Source organism: Corvus cornix, chromosome 1A, assembly GCF_000738735.6.
Source record: "Corvus cornix cornix isolate S_Up_H32 chromosome 1A, ASM73873v5, whole genome shotgun sequence".
In the NCBI taxonomy this organism is placed as follows: domain Eukaryota; kingdom Metazoa; phylum Chordata; class Aves; order Passeriformes; family Corvidae; genus Corvus; species Corvus cornix.
The window spans coordinates 48,905,790-48,925,196 of NC_047057.1; the positions used below are offsets into that span (position 1 = coordinate 48,905,790).

Here is a 19,407-nt window from a genome sequence, read left to right on the forward strand (position 1 = left end):
GAAGAGATGGTCACATTCTTTATTTTCATTTTAAGTCTTTAGCCATCAGTAAAGTGAATGGGCAGAAAACAACCAACTGAGCAGACAAACCCACCTTAGCCGGTTATTTCCAAATATAAATAACTGTGAGAGAACTGAAATTGAGCCAAAATAGAAAAAGGGAGCTGGGGAATTTAAAAGACAAAAGTAAGCCTAGCTGCACTCCCTTTTCATAGTGTCAGTGAAGAGGAAGTACCATAACAAAAAGGAAGCTATGGTTACATTTGATCAGACATTTATTCCAACAGTAGGCATGGAATTGCACTTTCATGAAAATGCCAAAGCTGAATCGAGTCCAGTGCACTGGGGCATTGTGCGCACTTAGCTTGATTTCTGCTGCAGCTCCTTCATTCTGTTCAGGGCACTGCCAGCCTGAAACCACTCGATCTGCGACTCATTGAAGGTGTGGTTCAGCATGATTGTTTCTTGGCTCCCATTGGGATGCTTGATGATGCATTTCAGAGGCTAAAGGAAGAAGACAGTTTTATTTTTCCTTCTCTTTCAAGGGAGAAGGTTATCTGAAGCTTCTCACAGGAAAATTCCTACATGGTTTTAAAGGACTGAAAAGGGAAAATTGCAGCTCAGGGTGGATCTTAACATAAAAGTGAGGTTGCAGTTCCTTCTAAGGAACACTCATACTTAAATCAACAAGTCCAGGAATTCAGACTATCGTACAAAGGTTTCTCTTAACTATTCAGAACACCGCTGATTTTGACCTGCCCTGTATCTCCCAGCCCACCATGTCTCACCTGGCTGGCAGGCTGCACTGCTCATCAGTGCCAGTGCTGCCTCACAAGCACACAACTCACCATTGTTCCCCATTAGTGGCACATCCCTGCCCCAAGTCCATGACAAGACACCCAGACAGTTACCTTTCCAGGTGCAAAGTCTTTCAATCCCACGATGCTTAGCTTATCCACAGGATGAATCTTGTTGTAGTCTGCTGGATCAGCAAAAGTGAGAGGCAGTAGACCTTGCTTCTTCAGATTGGTTTCTGTGGAGAACAAACCACCAACCACGCTTGTAACACTCTGCTCCAGGGAAGTGGGATTACCTTCTAGCTGCCCAGTGCTTCTCCAAGTCCTACTCCAGCAACAATTACTATCTTTGTACCAAAATCAGCATATCCCTTGTTTGTGGCATATCTAACTAGGTATGTAACAGGACTCCTGACAGGAAGGACCTTGCTGTCTCTCAGCAGGGAGGGTTCATGCCTGTAGGTGTTGAGCCCTGGGCAAGATAAACACCACTTCCACTCACACCAAACACATCCTGTTTACAACACCATAGGGGAAGCCTGACTCACCATGGATCCTGGCAAAGCTCTTGGTGATGATGACCCTTCCTCCCAAGTGACGTGGCTCCAATGCTGCATGCTCCCGGCTTGATCCCTCACCATAGTTTTCATCCCCAATAACTGCCCATTTGACACCCATTTTCTGTGACAAAAGACACAGATTTTCATTTATGCAGCCACTCAAGCAAGGAATTAACAATAAATACCCACCCACACATCTAATTTCAGCACTTCACTGACATTGCTATGCCATGGTGCTTTCTCCCAGAAGACTCCCTTGGGTTCTGAGAAAGGAGAGAAATAAAGGAGTTAAGTGCTTCACAGCAGTTAGGTACTGCCATCCTTGCTGACAAGGGCTGAGGATTGCCCTTGGGATCCAGAGCAAATATTTTCCTTCATTTTCCTGCCACCTCTCCTTCCACGGTGCTATGCCAGACCAGTGTTTGCACCAGCCATGACCTCTGCTCTACTTCTGGGAGGGATATGGAAAATTTTAACTTCTCTCTACTGCAAGAGCCAATTTGAGACAACTGCCAAGTTGTCCAGAGGGTAAAAGGACATTTCTTGAGATTTGAAGCCAAGTGTTAAAGAATAGATGGGATAAGACTGTAATTTATTTAAACATTAGACTAGTCACAGGTGAAGCATTCCAGGAGGCAAGATTTAGTCAGTCTGATGACACCCATGCCTTGTAAGGTGTGCAGAGCCTAAAGAAGTTCCTCCTCTTTTGTTTGTGATTTCTGGTTCCCTCTGAGCCACGAGATCCTCCTCTCTCTTCCCCACAGCAGGTAGGGACAGAATCTCCTACAGGAACCACAATCATTAGAGTAAATACCAAGAAAATGCCTCAATGCCGAGTAAATCTGCAACTGCTGTTACTTGAGAGCAGGAGGGTGAGATCCTTATTCTTGGCACAGACTACCCAAAGTGTAAACATCCTCTTAAAATAGATGTATGTGTCAGGAGAACATCTCACCTTGTAGTAACGGGCTGTGTCTGGGACTGGGCCAAACTCCTGGGTTAATGCATTCCGCACAGAGTTGGCTTTGCCGTTTTCGATGTTGATGGCACCAATGAGCAGGTTGTTGGAGATGTTGTCCAGATGGCCACGGAATTTGAGCCACGGTCCAGCTGCAGAAATATGATCAGTGGTGCATTTCCCTTTTACCTAAAGCGTAGTAGAAGAGAAGAATGTCTTAGGATGGAGTAATGTACTTGACCCTTCCTTAGCACTTTTAACTGTGAAGCATTAATTGGGAGGAGTGGTCGATACTCCAGAGGGCTCTGCACCCTTCAAAAGGACCTCAACAGGTTAGAGACGTGGGCGGAGAAGAACTGAAGTTTAGCAAGGGCAGGTTCAGGGTCCTGCACCTGGGAAAGAGTAACTTCATGCACCAGCACAGGCTGAGGAAGCAGCCTGCTGGAAAGCAGCTCTGCAGGGAAAGACCTGGGGGTCCTGATGGACAACAAGCTGTCCATGAGCCACCAGTGTGCCCATGTGGCCAAGAAAGCCAATGGTATCCTGGGGTGCATTAGGAAGAGCATTGCCAGCAGGTCAAGGGAGGTGATTCCATCCCTCTACTCAGCCCTAATGAAGCCACATCTGGAGTGCTGTGTCCAGTTCTGGGCTCTCCAGTACCAGAGAGACCTGGAGCTCCTGGAGCAGGTCCAGGGGAGGGTGACAAAAGCGATTAAGGGACTGGAGCATCTCCTGTTCAGCCTCAAGAAGAGACAAATGAGAGGAGACCTCTCATTTACAGTATCTCTAAGTATCTGAAGAGAGGGTGACAAGAGGCTGCAGCCAGGCTCTTCTCAGTGGTGCCAAGCAACAGGACAAGAGGCAACGGGCAGAAACTGAGGCACAGGAAGTTCCACCTGAACATCAGGAAGAACTTCTGCACTGTGCAGTGACCACACACTGGAACAGATTGCCCAGAGAGGTTGTGGAGTCTCCCTCACTGGAGATAGTCAAGAACCAGCTGGACACAATCCTGTGCCATGTGCTCTGGGATGACCCAGCTAGAGCAGGCAGGTTGGACTAGATGACCCACTGTGGTCCTTTCCAACCTGACCCATTCTGTGATCATCACATCTCTTTTCAAAGGCACAAACCCAAGAAAAGTGCATCAGTTATAGAATCAAGGCACTCTAAAGCAGAACAAAGTGGTCATTCTGCATGCGTTGGGTAAGAAGGACATCACTTTTCCAAAGAGTAAATTACAAAAATCAGCTTAGCCATGGCATCTCCTGCCGTGTCCTCACTTCCCTCAGCAGCAGGTTGTTCAGGTACAAAAAGCAATTAAGGCCCTTCCTGCTACAGCTCAGCCTCCCTGCTGGGCAACTTCAACAAGATGCCAAGTGTTACCCTCTAAGTTTCCAAACTGCACATAAGCCTTCTCAGCTTGTAAGAACAGCATTCCCAACCAGAGATAATGGCCTTCCAACTGGTAAGTTCTAAAGCACTTATAAAAGAACTGCCTGTGTCAAAAACTTATGCGTAGCAGTACGGCCCTTGGGAGTACCTCCAATTCTGCCACTGAGAATCAGGAATGTTCCCAAAGGTCAGTTCATAAGGGATTGCATTTCAGAACCCCTCACCATATCAACTGACGCTTCCATCTGTTAACTCACCTCAGGCAGTGAGCAGAAACTCATGTCTCCATTGAAAGACCAAATTGCAATGTTTAACAACTGTGAAATAATTTCTCTTTATATAAAGTGGGAAGAGAACATGCGTACTGATGGATGAGAAGTTCCCAACGACCTCATTTCAGACAAAATACATCTTAGAACAGTCAGAATTAGAGATGCTAATTAAGGAACCCATCTACCTTTCCACTGCAGGTTATAACTGGGACAAATTCTGCAGACTGCACAGTCTGGGCAGGATCATATTACATGCTTTAACAAGCTTGTTTTTGCATGGTATTAGCAAACCACTAGCCCAAAGGAGAAGAGTCACTTAGTTGTAACAGAAAAAAGTATCAGAAGGAAACACCTGGAAGAAAGGAAGACCCTTGCTTCCTTTTCCATAACAATGTGGTTGTAAGGGAGGGAATCAGGTATCTCAAAGGCACATCCAAAGCTTCTAGCAGTTGCTGTGCAAACCCCTGTTCAAGCAGACCTGTCATAGCTGATGCTCCCCCACTTTGTTCCCGACCTTGATGAGGATCAGCATGTCTTCTAGATCCTTGCCATCCCACTTATCAAAGGGCTCAAGAAGCTGGAGGCGCTGGCTGGTGGGGCTCACATCCACATGCTGCCCACTGCCATCCTTGGGAGGGTACTGATAGGTGTCCTGGCCTGGGTCAAACTCCTTCCAAAGAAGAAAGGAAAATCATCAGCCTCAGCCATCCCCAATAGCATGTGAAGAACAAGCCAATACAGGCAACTGCACCCATTCTAGCTCTACCACCATGTAAGAAAGAGGTCAGTGCATGTAAATTGCCTCAGTACATATACACCACTGCCAGTGTCAGGTCTTCCCTCCCTCTGCCTCCAGATGGAGCAGTTACCAGCTTGGGCAGCTCATCTGCATCAGGTGCCTCTAGTTTAAACTTCTTCCCATCTGCTCCTGTCAGGTAATCTGTCTCAGGGTTAAATTTTAGAGTGCCAGCAATGGACAGGGCTGTGACAATCTGAAAGAAGAAAAAAGACAAATTTAAAGGCATATTCTACCTCTCATATCTTCATCTGAAAATCCTACATCTAATGGTCTCAAAGCCACCAGCCAAGCTACTAACCAAGGCACACTGGGCTTCTTCTGCAGGCACCCTGAACTATTCCACAGCCCCTCCTCTGGCTGTTTCTTACCTCTGGAGAGGTCACAAATGCGTGAGTCTCTGGATTGGCATCATTGCGACCCGTGAAATTCCGGTTGTAGGACGTAACTATTGTATTTTTCTCTCCTTTCTTGATGTCCTTCCTGTGAAAGAAGCAAACATGCCCATCAGATCCAAACGGAGTACTGCTTCTAGATGTCTCACTGCTAGAATCCCCCAGCTTGGTTTTGGCAGCAATCACTATCTTAGAAATACGAGCTGGTGCCTGGGCATGTTTTCCTCCCTTAAGCACAGACCCAAAATGAATGAATGCAAACCCAAGTCAGACACTGATTCTTGCAGTAGTTTTCACAGCCCATGTTGTTCACTGTTGAACTCTCTAAACAACAATCAACTAAGTACATTGCCTTTGGATAACCCAGTCAGCCATAACTAAGCAACATAAGAATGTGCCTCCCATCCCTTCTATTGGGAATTATTTTCCCTGCCACTCCAATGACTGAAGCTGGACCGATTCACTTCTCCTATTTTAAAAGGACCGTACAAACTCCAGTCCACTCTCTCACAGACAACACATCTCTCTCCCCATTCTTTGCCTACTAAAAAAAGCCTCCAGAATGTGTCCATTCTGCAGCTTCATTCACCTAAAGGCTCAATATAAATCTGCAGTCCTTCTTTTCTCCTCCTCCAGTGCCTATCAGATGGCCAGTTGGTTTTTAAACATTTAATTCCCCGTGGGCTGTACTTACAATCAAATCCAGCTTCACAGAGCATTTTGGGAGCTAAAAGATACAAAGCTAGAGTGAGGTCCATCTTTCATTTTACCTGTCCCACTGGCCGATGCATGGCCCACAAGCATTGGCAAGAACCAGCCCTCCAACTTCTCGCAGGATTTTTGCCTGGGGGCAGAGAACACCTTTGTTACTGGTAGAATACCTGGAATAATTTTCTGGGGTTGCTCTTTCAGGGGAAGAAGACACTAAAAAGAACCACCAAGCCTGATAAAATTCCCTTCCTTGTTTCAGTTTTGAGTTACTTTTATAAATACATGGGGTTTGACCCCAGTAAGACTGCAAGTTAACACTGGGGCAGAGCACAGGATGACTGGCCATGATGTTTCCATTCTCTACCTGCTTCATCTTCAGCAATGCAGCTACTTATAGATATTTGACTGAAGGGCAGTGTCTGGTCTGATTAATATTCTACAGACTTCCTGTCTATGTAAGGAGAGAATTGGCAAGCATGTGTGCCTGCTCAGTCTACTCAGCAAACAGCTCAGTTAAGGGGGCAGCTGGTAAGGAAAGGTATGAGTTGAAAGGTAGGACTTGGTTGGAAGAGCCATTAAGCATTGGCTGGACATAGCCATATGTAAAGACTTGGTCCTCACACGATGACAGCAGCTAACATTTACTAAATAGTAAAACTAATTAAAACAACATTTTCTGCACAGAAAAAAGGGAGAAAGTAGGTAATGGTTCCTCAACAGAAACATTCCTTTTAAAGCCAATATGAGTTTTGCTGTAAGTTTGGTCTAAACTGGGAACCACCTTCCAAAGGGCGTGCTCTCTTTATATATTGGGATAAAAGTGGATTGCAGCCCTTTGTCAGCCATGGCCATCTACAGAATCCCAGGAGCATGAGACATCCCTTGCTATGCATACTGTTATCTCCTCAGGGCCCCAGCTCCTGACAACTGCCTCAGCTTTGTTCAGTTCTAATCCTGTTCTTATATGCCCAGGTAGTAAAGATACCAGGTGAAAACACTGTCAAGGTGATGGCAGGACCCACAGGCACAGTAGCACAAAGCCAGTTACTGCATCAGTAATTGCACCTCCAGCAATAAGTGAAGACAAAGTTTAAGAGGTTTCCATCAATTAACTCTGGCCCCCTGAGCACTGTCCTGAAGAATTTAACCCTTTCTGTTTGGAAGTGCAAAGAGCAGCCATACTCACATAACCATCTCTTTCAATGGTGGCACGGATCTGCTCTGAGCCTGGTGTGATTGTGAACTTGGATTTGCACTTCAATCCATGTGCGAGCGCCTGTTTTGCCACCGCTGCCGAGCGTCCCATGTCCTCATAGCTGGAGTTGGTGCAGCTGCCAATCAAGCCTGTGGTGTTTGACAGAAACAGGGTGGTGGTTACTGCAGCCCTGGTACTTGGAAGATTCTCCCCGACCCGTCTCCCAGAAGAAGAAACAAGGGACAACCACCTTTTCTGCTGACAAGGAATCTGAAAGGGTTTCAGGTACTAACACTGCCAAGTCTCCCAGCAATATACTGTGGTCACAAGCAGTCCATTGTCCAGCTCTGGAGGTTGCACAGTCAGAACACACTACCCAGTCACTAGTCTAACCTAACTAGGTTGTTGTTTTACAAGACCTGAGTGTCACCTACTTGCACTTTGGTTAAGCAAATTACCAAGGAGAGGTATTGTTCCACAAAGACAAAAAAGGCTTCAAATCAAGATGGCAAGAAATGGAGGAAATGATGAAAAGAAAGCATCTTTTTTACAGTATGAAGACCACACGAGGACATCCTGTACCATTCTGACAGCATTCTGGCATTAAGCAGCACTCGCTTTCAGTTACAGCTGCTGTAACTGTATCCTATTTGTAACACTATCATATAATACATTTCCCACCTGGTATGTGGTTTTAGAATGTATTTCCATTCTTTTCATTCCTCCCTCCACTCCAGGAGCAACAGTTGAGAAGCCAGCCCACAAGTTACCATCCCAAAAGCAAGTACATAAATTCCCAAGCCTGCTTTTTAGGACAGCAAGTACTAACTTTACTATCTCCCAAGAGCTCAACAGCCAGCTGCTGGGAGTGCTGACAATCATGCTCCTGACAAATCTCTGCAACAGGCAAATCCACGCCACAGACCTTTAACAGAAGTGATCTTCAATGGGTGACACTCCTGTCAATCCAAACATTCAAAGGTTTCAAAAATGGAAGAAAACCTAGTCTACCTCCTGAGATTAAAATCCCTCCTACTGTCCTGGATCTCATCCTACACACTTGGCCCATGTGGTCACTACTTTTCCCAGCAAATTCATACGGCCATGAAGAGACGACACTGCACCAAAGTCAAAGGACATACAGCAGCAGTGAAAAAACTGGATCCCAAGCTATGTGACCAACAGCTTATCCCAAGACAGCAATATTGATGCCACAAGTATGAAGGCAGAGGAAAGAGCAAATGCTACCCACCAACTCTGATATCAACAGGCCAGCCCTCCTTTTCTGCCACAGCACCAATATCTGACACAGGGTGCGCCAGGTCTGGTGTGAAAGGTCCATTGATATGCGGTTTCAGCTTTAAGAAACAGTGACAAAGTCAGAAATTACAGTAGCAAAGAATAACCCCAAAACACAGCAGCAAATCAATTCCTTTCATAGCTCTGTCTGGAAGCTGTTTAACTAGGATTCTCCTACATGAACACTGGAGCACAAGCTGTCAGTGAAGCAGACCTGAATGTATTTCACATGTTCTAGCACAGCACCAGGGGTGTTGCATCAAACTCTCAGCTTGGTCCTTATTCACACAAAGCAGAGTCATGTCACAGCATCTAAGATGGCAAGAAGAAAGGAAGTCTTACCTCACTGAGGTTGATTTCTATCACCTGGTCATACTGACAACCAGAATCTGGTACCAAGTGTTGCTTGAATTCATCCGCTAGTGCAGCTATATCTGGAATAAGAAAGAGGCAAGATCTGGAAAGTGCAGCAAATATGAGGGAGAAGAAAAAGTCTAGAACAACTAAACACAGGGGGTCCACTGCGGAGTTGCCCAGCCACTTCATCTAGAGGCTCCCTACTCTTATCAGATGACCCACAGGACCACACAAGGTCAAAAGTCACATCAGACAACACTGTAGGAGGATACTGCTCCCAGAATACACCTTCACTTGAACCCGTACTTCTACCCACTTCAACCCCCAAACCCTCTTACCAGCTCGCCCAGTCTTGCCCAAGTATTTCTTCATGCGTTCGTTGTAAGGGAAGATCGATGTGGTAGCTCCGATTTCAGCCCCCATGTTACAGATTGTTGCCATTCCTAGAGAAGTGGGAGAAGACCACGGGTCAAATGAGAAAGTCCAAGGCCACCCAATTCTCCAAAAGTCAGTACATGCAAAAGACAGCAAAGCTAAGAGAGATCAGGGCATCAGCCACAGAAACCTAAACCCACAGCTGAGAGGACACTGACAACATGATGGCTGGCTCAGCCCCATATGTTTCTGATCAATACAGTGCCTGTGACCAGACTCTTGTGGAAGGAATGAGCCAAAAGTTGCACTGATACCTGCAGATACTGGAAGGGATAACAAGGAACCCTTGTCTGCACAGAGCACCAAATAATTTACAGCAGTGAGCAGTGTCTCTGCTACCTGCAATGGGTGTCCTATCCCTCCCTACCATCTCATTTATCTTTCCTGTAGGAGCCAGACATTTGTGAGAAATTTAATAGGGCTGAATAAAATGCTTCCAGTGATGGAACACAATAAAAAAACCCCTAATATTTGCTCCCAGCACTGGGATCAACCATCCCGTTCAAGGATACAGCAATGAAGCTGTAGAAGCTCCTGTTTTACATTTAACAAGCTGGAAACAGATATCAAATTCCTCTGATTTCATAGAAGAAAAATCCCAAATTGCTCTCAGTTTGTAAAATCAAGTATTCCAAGTTGTAGCCAAGTCATGCAAATTGAGAGAAGTCCAGCTTGAAGGCTGCACTTCAAGCCAAAGGAAGGAACATTTCTTGTAATTTGGTCCTAACTAGCACATTACAGAGAACTGCAATTTTTGCTAGTTCAAATTCAGCACCCAAGACCCACAATTAGCTACTATACAACTGCATACTACAAACTGCTTTCTGGTCTATCCTCTGCCCTCTTTGCTTTTCTAAATAGCTTTTTGTTTAGCAGCTGTCACACATATATTCCCTTTAACCTGTTTCTTTTTTCTATTCACAGCCTATTTTAGGCTGAAATGAAAATGTCATTCCTTTATTGCTGACATCTCCACCCTCTAAGTATACACTGGAATACATCCACCCTTATTCTTATCCTGATGGACCATCTTACAGGATTCTTCACAATTAACCATTCCATGTTCTCAAAGTCACAAGAAGATTTAATGGAGACAGGTCAGTTTTTCACTGAGAGGGAGTGCTATCTTGTTACACCACTCTCCCAGTTTGCAACGTACAAACTGCCAGGCCAGGCTAAGGGAGAACATTTAGTACTTCTTGCTTGATTTCCCTCCCAGCCTCCATAGATAGCTCAACACCCAGCTCCACCAACAATCCACTCAGATAAGAGATCTGTGTTGACTTACCTGTGCAGGAGATTGAATCAACACCCGGCCCATGGTATTCAATGATGGCGCCCGTTCCACCCTTGACAGTCAGGATGCCAGCCACTTTCAGGATCACATCTTTAGGAGAAGTCCAGCCTGAGAGCTTGCCAGTCAGTTTTACACCAATAACCTGAGCAACATCAATGAGGGAAAAAAATTAAAGACACTGACATCACTTCCTGTCAGAAAGGAACAGTATATAGCTCTCCTGTGGGGTATATTCCTGTCATACTGCAGTGGTATCTGGTGCCTTATATACATAGTGCTTGAATATCAATGCTCCTTACACATCATACATTTCATCCTTGGCACCAAAGCTTAGTATTCCTTCTGCTCCTACCTTTGGGCATTTGAGCTCCCAAGGGATTCCTGCCATGACATCCACAGCATCGGCTCCACCCACACCAATGCAGATTCCCCCCAAGCCACCTCCGTTGGGGGTGTGTGAATCTGTGCCGATCAGCATAACCCCAGGGTAGGAGTAGTTCTCCAGAATTATCTGAAAATAAAAATGGATTGTTTGCTTGCTTGTTTCTTGGGAAAGGAGTGGGAAGACAGCAGAAAGAAAACAAGAACAAAAGTTTAGACCAGTTTGTATTTGCAGATTTCAGTAGCAAGAAAATAACTGAATTTGGGTTGGATTGGAAATTCTATTTCAAACTCCATGTGGAGGATGTAATGACAGAACAAGGCAGCAAGTCTCGGCCCCAGGATCCTTGCTCATCCCAGAAGAAGAAAAAAAATTAGGAAACAATCTCCTTTTTTCCCTTCCAGTTTAGGCTTTTGCTAAGGTGCCACCTTTGTTAGGGCTCAAGAGTCTGTTCCATAATCTCCATACCTTAATTAACAGCTGAGCAAGTCAGTTCACTTATCCAATGCTAGAGAGACCTTCTGTAGCCTTTATGCTCCCATAGCAGTAGAATACCAACAGACTCCTCCAATCCGTGCTGCCAGCAAAAACTTAATTACATAGAAAAACTTCTCCCCAAGACACCAAGAGGCTGCCCTTCCCTTATTTCTGCTACCAATTTCCTGCAAGACTTTTCAAATATTAACAAAATCATTCTTCAATGAAAAAATGAGTTTTCTGTGGTAGCAACACTGTAGAGAACTCAAGCTAATGAACTTACTGCGTATGTGCCACACCAGCACTAAGAACAGCCCTTCTGGGAAGCACAGAACTCACAGCACATGCATCACAGAACAGAACTAAGGTGGTCCTTTACCAAAAACACCAAGAACTGTCAGCTTTATATCCTTGTAGCCACATTAATGTATTTGTGTGAGAAAGGTCACTCTCAAGGCCTCACTTTGGCAGAGTTGTACTCTGAAGCTATACAACAGGACCAGTTTCCTCCAGCCAGAGAAAGTCAGCCACACAGAGACTGGTAACCACAGCACGAAGCTATGTTGCCGTGTGACAGATGTTACGAGTGGTTTCAGAACACAAATGACCCGAGGTGTTCCCATAACCTTTTGAAGAGTTCATCTGTTGCGTCATGTTAAGGTAACCTTAGTAACTCATTTTGTGGCTAAGAAAACATAGCAGAGAGCTATTGACTGCACCTGGTCACAAGTTCCCTGCTGACAGGATGTTTGCCAGTCATCCATTCTCCTCTCCACTCCTTTTGCTTCATGCTGCTCTTCAACTTTTGCTGTCTGACACTCAGAGGAACAATGAAAAATGACTACTGGACCCTCAAAGCAAACCAACCACAAGCAAGTTAGGGACATCCTGACAGAGGTGTTGATTTTAAAAAAACAAAAGCCTCATTAAGTGGTAAGTTATCTTGGGACTGTTCATATCCTTTTTTAGATCCAAGTGTAATAACAAGAGAATCTCAGACTTGGAAACTGTTTTACATTTTATTCAAATTCACCTAGCAACTCCTTATGTGTTGCCATTCTTGAGTACTTGAAGTATGCTGCTCTGTTTTGTCCTCATATACTCTTCTGGGTTTTATGGAACTAAATGCATACATAATAACCCTAAAAAAAGTACGTTCCCAAGGCTGCTTTCCTTACCACCAAAAGCAATTCACATTAACCCTATGTAGCCAGCTCCATGGCATCACCTTACTGTCTCAATTGTACTAAGAGGAGCCAGCCCACAAGCAGTTAAGGTATTTCAAGCTTCTGTGATTCACATGGCATGCGGTTGGCACTACCTAATCAGACATCAGGTTACAGTTTGACCAAAATAACCTTGAAAAAAACCCACTGTTGTCAAGATAACTGAGAGGGGAGCAAGTAAGAAACCTCGCCTGCTTCGAGCAAATCAAGTTGTTTCCCTAAACTGGTGAAATTCTCTAATGGTTTGCACTTGAGCTCTCTCTCCACCCTAAAGAAGAAGACCCATTGCACATTCAAAGACTGCAAACACACACACTTTACCTGGTGAATGATTCCTGACCCAGGTTTCCAGAATCCCACTCCATACTTGGCACCAGCCGTTGCTAGAAAGTTGTACACCTCCTGGTTTATGTCCTATTCACACAGGGAAGCACAGACCATTAGTACCACATTTTGTTCTTCCATACATCAAAAGCTTGTTCAAACACGTTCCCTTCTCTCACATGCCTGCCTGTAGTTTGCGTCACAGTTTTGCAGCAGCTGGAGGGAGGCACACATCATTTTTAAAACCAAAAGGTTAAAATTGTTTGACAGACAGTTGTAACAGGCCATTTAATTTCATCCCACTTGTAGCTCTACTAAAAGCATCTTTTTTTCTAGTTTCTAATTCCAGACAGCACAATTTAAGGAAAATCCTGCCAGTAAGGCATTTAAAAATCCTGTGCTTACTTTTTCTATTCTCAGGGTTTTTTTTTAACCTGTTTCCCTCACTCATTCTAGCCCCTCCTTCCTTCTCTACCAGGTGTTCTTTTTCCTATACAGATGCTTTGGCAACATTTCAAACCCCTTAGATAACTATTTTGGCTTTATTTTTACAGATTAGGAAATGAAACTGGAAGTTGTTCACTGCCAGGGGATTTGGTGAGTGTCATTTGTCATTCTAGCAAGTCCCCTCTTTAAGACTCACACAATGCTGCCTTTCTTGCTGCACTGTCACCATTATCGGTGGAGGTCACACCGTGAAAATTGCTTGTGAGAAAAACCATGGTTGCCAAGGAAGTATGACACTATTATATCCTAACAGTTCTTGGCAGAGGAGTGCTGGAGTAGATAAGATAAGCACTAGAAGGAGAGAATTTCTTAAAGACTGTTCTCACGCAGCTAAGCTTCAGAATAAAGGGAAAGGGGAAACGAGATAATTGAAGAATTGTCTCAGCACACATTTGCTGAAGTTTCCCATGAGGCAGCAGCAGCTCTTTAAGCCTCGTTTTCCACTGGGAGTTGGGTCACTCCACTCTGTTTGTGCATCCCTCCCCCAGTAAATCCAAACCACCCTCTGGCCTGCCAGCATTCATTGTGTGCCAACTGGCAGCAGCAGAAGCCAGTCAGAAGAAGGCAGGACCTTTACTTGCTCTGCTCAGAGTGGATGGCAAAGGAGGGACTCGGCTCAGTTCAGGGCTGTAGCAAATATAATTGCACTATAGAGAATAAATGCAGGAATAGGGGAAAGAGGAAAACAGGAGATGAATGGGAGAAAAGAAACCGTCTGATTTAGTTAAGTCTCAATTTGTTAATTGCACAACTTAGGACTGAGACAAGCAGAGCAAGAACTCCCCAAAATCACTCCCAAGTAGTGCAAGTTGCTTTACTGTGGCCCACTGAAGAAAGCCAAAAGCAGATACTTCAACACCATGAATTTCTGAGAATAGATATGGACTAAAATCTTAAAATACAGCTGACCCGTTTACTGTTTCTAAATTCTGGTATCAACATTCAAGATGCAACTCCTCCTGGCTCTGACAGTGGACTTAGGCTAAGTCCACTTGGAGTAACAAGATTTCCTTGGCAGATGCACTGTGGTATGTTGGTCAGAGATAAATGTGTCTATATATTACAGAAGCTCATTTGGGGAGGAATAAACAGTAAAACAGTGGGTAGAAAACCTTAAAATGGCAGTGAATCAGCAGTTGGACAAACACCACCTTGAAATTCCCAAATAAAACCCAACATCCTCCATACTTTTACACACATTTATACTTTCCTCATGAGCCGTGAAAGCTGCACATGATTCAGTTATTGCTCTTCAGATAATCACAAGCAAATGGTTTGGGAAAGTAACTACTTGCCTCCCCCTCACAGGATACACCAGTGCAATGCAGACATATGTTCATTAAGTTTTTCACACTGCCATACTGTAACATAGAGTAATCTGACTTCCTTTTTTTCCCTTCAAAATGTATTTTTTTCTCTCTTTTAGCTGAAATATCTTCTCTCTCCAGAACACACATGATGTGGGCTTCCATCACTAACAACTTAAGACTAGCTTTTCCTACATTCATGGTCCTTTAAACCATGTAATGGATGAATTTCAGCTGATAAACTCCCAAAAATCCATTTAGTCTGTTTCTTCACTGCATCTGACCTACACAGCTGACCAGCCCAGGCAATCTGTTACCATAGCTGATTCCCGGCTGTCCTTCTGGGAAAAAATTTAAAATAAGCTCTTCCTTCAACTGGAAGGACATTCTCAAACAGACAGAAGTTAAGTCTCTGCAGTAGTGACCTTGGCTCTTTGAAGATCCTTTTCACCACCTGACTGGGCCTCAATGAGGTGATCACAGTGGATGGTGGAAGGCACAGCCACTTTTGGCAGCCCGCTGCTGATGAACTGAAGCATTGCCATCTGAGCTGTGGCATCCTGCATGGCCACACGGTCTGGCCGTAAGCGCAGATAGGTCTTGCCGCGCTCAATCTCCTGTTTTGCTGGGTCATCCAGGTGTCCATATACAATCTTCTCAGACAAGGTCAGAGGGCGGTCAAGCCTAGGGAGAATAATTTTAGTATCTGCATCTTGTGTACTTCAACATTTGCCCTTTTAAGCATGTAACAAAACACTTACCTATATTGCTCAGACTATTAAGACCTATTAGCACACAGAAACCTCCATGCTCTTCTTACAGCACTAAAATATTAACTGGCACATGGCTAAAACAAGGGTTCAGTTCATAAAATTCAAAAATATATGAATTGATGTCATTTTATGCTTTCTTTTCTAATCTTCCTACACTGTAAAAGAAACATTGACTGCTCACTTCTTGAGTCACACTTCAGGACAGCAATGTAGAGGTGAGACAGAGGTCAGACTCAATTCACAAATACCAGATCCCACAGCAAATACAAGTGGGGTTTCATGACCTCAGACCTTTCATCCTGCATCAGTTGAGGAATCTATTTATGTATGTAGTGAGATCATCTGAGAAGTAACTAAATTAACACAACAACTTGAAATGAGAGCTACCACATTTAATAAAGGACACAAAGACTGAAGGACAAGTCATACAAAACACTGCCACAGTAAGTGGGGCAGGAATGACAATTTAGCAGGCACACAAGCCTCTATCAGCAGATTAAGGTCACTATGTTTACATATGCTATGAATTCCTAGCTCTTTGTTCCTAGAGCAGAACCCAGGAGAACACTTACTCTTGAAACAGTGCAAAGAAGCATTAGCCTATAACAACCACTGCCCACGCGCTGCTGCCCCAGAAAGAAGCAAGGGCCAATGCAAAGACTCCTCAACAAGGGCATTAAACAAAGAAGATGAAGCCATTTTTAGCACCTCCTCAGCACTGGCCTGGTTCTCTGAGTGTTGCAGTGCTTCATCATATCCTTCAACCCTTCCCATAGTGCCCCACCACTATGTGGAGACACTACAACTCGTGCTTCACTATATTTACAAGTGCCACTGTTCAATGCTGCTTTCCCTGGTAAACATTCCTTATGCCAGGGCCCCACAGCATTGTTTTCTTCCCCTCCTGTCATTGCAGAGCTAAACTCAAAACACTGACCCCTCCCATCTTCCTTTCTCCACTCTTACCTCTTACGGACAATGTTGATGTTCTTCTCCAGCTTTTCATAATTTACATATTCATTAGGTTCAAAGTGGCTCATGGCCACCTTGGCCCGCTGGCACAGGACAGGAGCAACATGGTAGCGCCGTACCCCGCTATTCAAGGCATGCTGAAAAAAGGAGAGTATTAGCACTGGAACCTTGCAGAGTGAATTTCTGTAACATATCAATAAAAAATGTTTTTCAGTTTTTGTTAATGGGATTTTATAGACTGAGGAACAGAGAAATTGCAAGCGTTTTTAAAGGCACCCAAATACATTTCATCGTACAATACTGCATATTATGTTAAACAGCGAGACACCAGGTTACCCAGAACAGGTAGCATTTGTTGCACCATATGCCTTATGCTTTCAAATGAGAAATCTGCTTTCAGGCAATGCTGAGCCAATTCTCGAGCAAACACCAGTTTGCCATACTCCTGACACATCAGAACCATGGCACAGAAGAACCAATGCCGTTTCTACAGCAAACTAACCCCAGGTTTGCATTTGCTTTCTGGCATTGACATTAGAGGAGTGGCAGGTGACACAGCGTGGGTCTGAGTGGACATGCCTCTGTTCCACCATCACATACTAAGTTTCTTCGGCAGGTCCCCGCAGACTGCTACAAAGCTTAGTAAATGTCCACATCAGGAGACTTTGGTGTACAAGCCTGGTCTACAATGTAACACAAAGCAGGAGAAGCAAGATGTGGAAAAAACGCACCAGCTCCGCCAAGCAGGCTGCACAGATCCAGGTGCTCTTTTCCTCACTCTCACAAAGGCACCCTTCACCTTTCGCCTCCAAAAAGCCTTGCACTTACCCTACAGGTGAGTTAATTGCATGACAGGTGAACTATACTGTGAGCTGAATGCATCAGCAGAAAATGCCAGAGGAAAAAAGCGCCCAAATTTCACTAGGCAGCCTCCACAGTGAGACAGTTTCTTGGAACACAGGAGAAGGGCAGGCTATGGCGAGGCACCTTTACAGCACCTGACCTGAAAGAGACAGGTCAGTGCCCAGGGCTAAAAGCTCTCACGCTGCTTTGAAAACTGAGTCAGACAGCAGCCTCCATAAAAACTTCCAAGGATTTGGCACATGCATTTCTTACATGCTTTCAAAGTCTCACTCATCAGCATTACAAGTCTGGAAACAGACTGAAGACAAGAGCTCCTCCTCCTCCAGTATTATACTTTAATCTTAATCCCACTTTTTCTATTCATTTGCTACTTCAGAGTTACAAAGTTTTGATAAGTACAGGTTAATAAATGTGGCGGTATTACACTAAACGCCCCTTTTGTATGTGTGATTGTAAATCAGCAAATATTCCTCGTTCAGAACACAATCATTGTACCTACCATTGTTTTTGCACTGTCAAAAATACCTAGTCAATTCTTTTAACCTGTTCAAGCATTTTAATGTTTCCCTGTGAATATTTTTTCCGGCTTTCTTGTTACTAGCATTGAATACATTGCCTGAAATAATCATGATCAAAGAGACATCATCAATTTTTAGCCAAGTCTCTTGTTTTACTGTCCTTTTGATAACACTTGTTAGCATCCTTCATAACAAAAATTTCAGGAAAGCTAGGCAAGATCACACTGCTCAGCACACTAGCAATAAGGGTGCAGCTTGCATTTTTACCAAACTATCCTAAGCCATTATACAAAGAGCTTTTGGTAGAAGCAGTACAGACCTACAGCAGCTGCACACCTCTTTCATGAAAGAATATCTGAGGAAAATGAACCTGTGGTACAAAAAGGGCACTGCCTCTTCAGGAACGCATGGGAAACCTAGTCATCAGATTTCACTGTGCTGCACTTTAAGCTTAGAACTTCCAGAACTTATCACAGGTGTTACACTTTGAGACCTTTCCTTCTTCCACCAGCAAAAATCCCCCAAACCCCCCCCCCCCCAAAAACCCCAAAACAACCACCCAAACCAAATCAAACACCACCCAGCTTCTCATTGTTTAGCATACAAACTAGGCAAAGCTGCTCTTTACTAGTAGCGACATAACTTTTATGTTTGCTTTGTTCTGACGGGGGTTTTTGTTTGGTTTTGGTTTGGGTTTTGTTTTTTTTTCTTTTACCTCACAAGATATTCACTGTCTTGTGATAGTCTACAACTGCTGGAGTGGCTGGAAAAAACACGGAGTCATTTAATCACTGCTCATGGAAAAATAATCTCTTCCCCAGACCAGGAAATGTGTTTAGATTTAATGTAGTAATTTCTTCTTAATTCATCATAGAGAAGAACAGATATGCAAATAGAAGTAACAGTAGAGGCTTCATAGCAACTTAGTCTTGCCTGCAACCAAAGCTGATTAAAATAGAAATCTGAAGCAGGGCTCTCCAAAAAGAGGTACAACAAAACTTTTCAAACAAAATTCAGGCAAAATCTTTTCCAATTGAACATACATGTCTATGGATCTTTTCACTTCATGAAATGGCACAAGCAAATGTAGTATTTCTTCTAATACTATGTCAGCATTCAGCTGGTAATTGCAGAATCAGCAATACAAAGTAGTTGACTGCTGCTGACCACAGCTTCAGGCTACAAGAAGCAGGAAGAGAGCCTGCTTAAGGTGAAGGATTCTGTCTGAACCTGGAGAGGACTGGAAAACTGAAGGTCTGTTTCTGTAATGGTCAAAATGACCCAGGGAAAATAATTGTCTAGGCCAATCAGCTTCAAGAGACTAGGGAATCATTTTTCTCTACATAAGAATTTAAAGGGCACCTATTAAAAAAGTTCCATTTTCATTTTACTAGGATATAAATCTAATCCCGTATTTCTGCTGGGAATTAATTTGATTCAATATGGTTGTTCTCATGTTGGCACTCACCAAGCCTAAGGCTCCATCACCACCACCACCACCACCAAGCAACAGCATACACTGCCTGGTTCAAAAATCTGATCTCTCCTCACGAAGAATCTATAATATATCACTCATCACACCTGTCTGTT

At 44.0% G+C, this 19,407-nt stretch overlaps 1 protein-coding gene across 1 annotated transcript in view; it reads right to left on the bottom strand.

The window, feature by feature from the left end:
• Window positions 1-19,407, bottom strand: part of ACO2 (aconitase 2) — a 22,313-nt gene continuing 2,906 nt past the window's right edge. The window contains exons 2-18 of the mRNA XM_039570259.1: window positions 16,430-16,572; window positions 15,116-15,374; window positions 12,874-12,966; window positions 10,820-10,978; window positions 10,459-10,609; window positions 9,074-9,178; window positions 8,721-8,812; window positions 8,332-8,437; window positions 7,071-7,228; window positions 5,944-6,017; window positions 5,150-5,261; window positions 4,852-4,974; window positions 4,497-4,652; window positions 2,313-2,504; window positions 1,346-1,478; window positions 912-1,033; window positions 1-504 (exon numbers count right to left, since the gene is read on the bottom strand). Of these exons, the coding sequence (XP_039426193.1) occupies window positions 361-504; window positions 912-1,033; window positions 1,346-1,478; window positions 2,313-2,504; window positions 4,497-4,652; window positions 4,852-4,974; window positions 5,150-5,261; window positions 5,944-6,017; window positions 7,071-7,228; window positions 8,332-8,437; window positions 8,721-8,812; window positions 9,074-9,178; window positions 10,459-10,609; window positions 10,820-10,978; window positions 12,874-12,966; window positions 15,116-15,374; window positions 16,430-16,572 (2,322 nt within the window). The 3' untranslated portion in view covers window positions 1-360. The remainder of the gene's footprint in view (window positions 505-911; window positions 1,034-1,345; window positions 1,479-2,312; window positions 2,505-4,496; window positions 4,653-4,851; window positions 4,975-5,149; window positions 5,262-5,943; window positions 6,018-7,070; window positions 7,229-8,331; window positions 8,438-8,720; window positions 8,813-9,073; window positions 9,179-10,458; window positions 10,610-10,819; window positions 10,979-12,873; window positions 12,967-15,115; window positions 15,375-16,429; window positions 16,573-19,407) is intronic.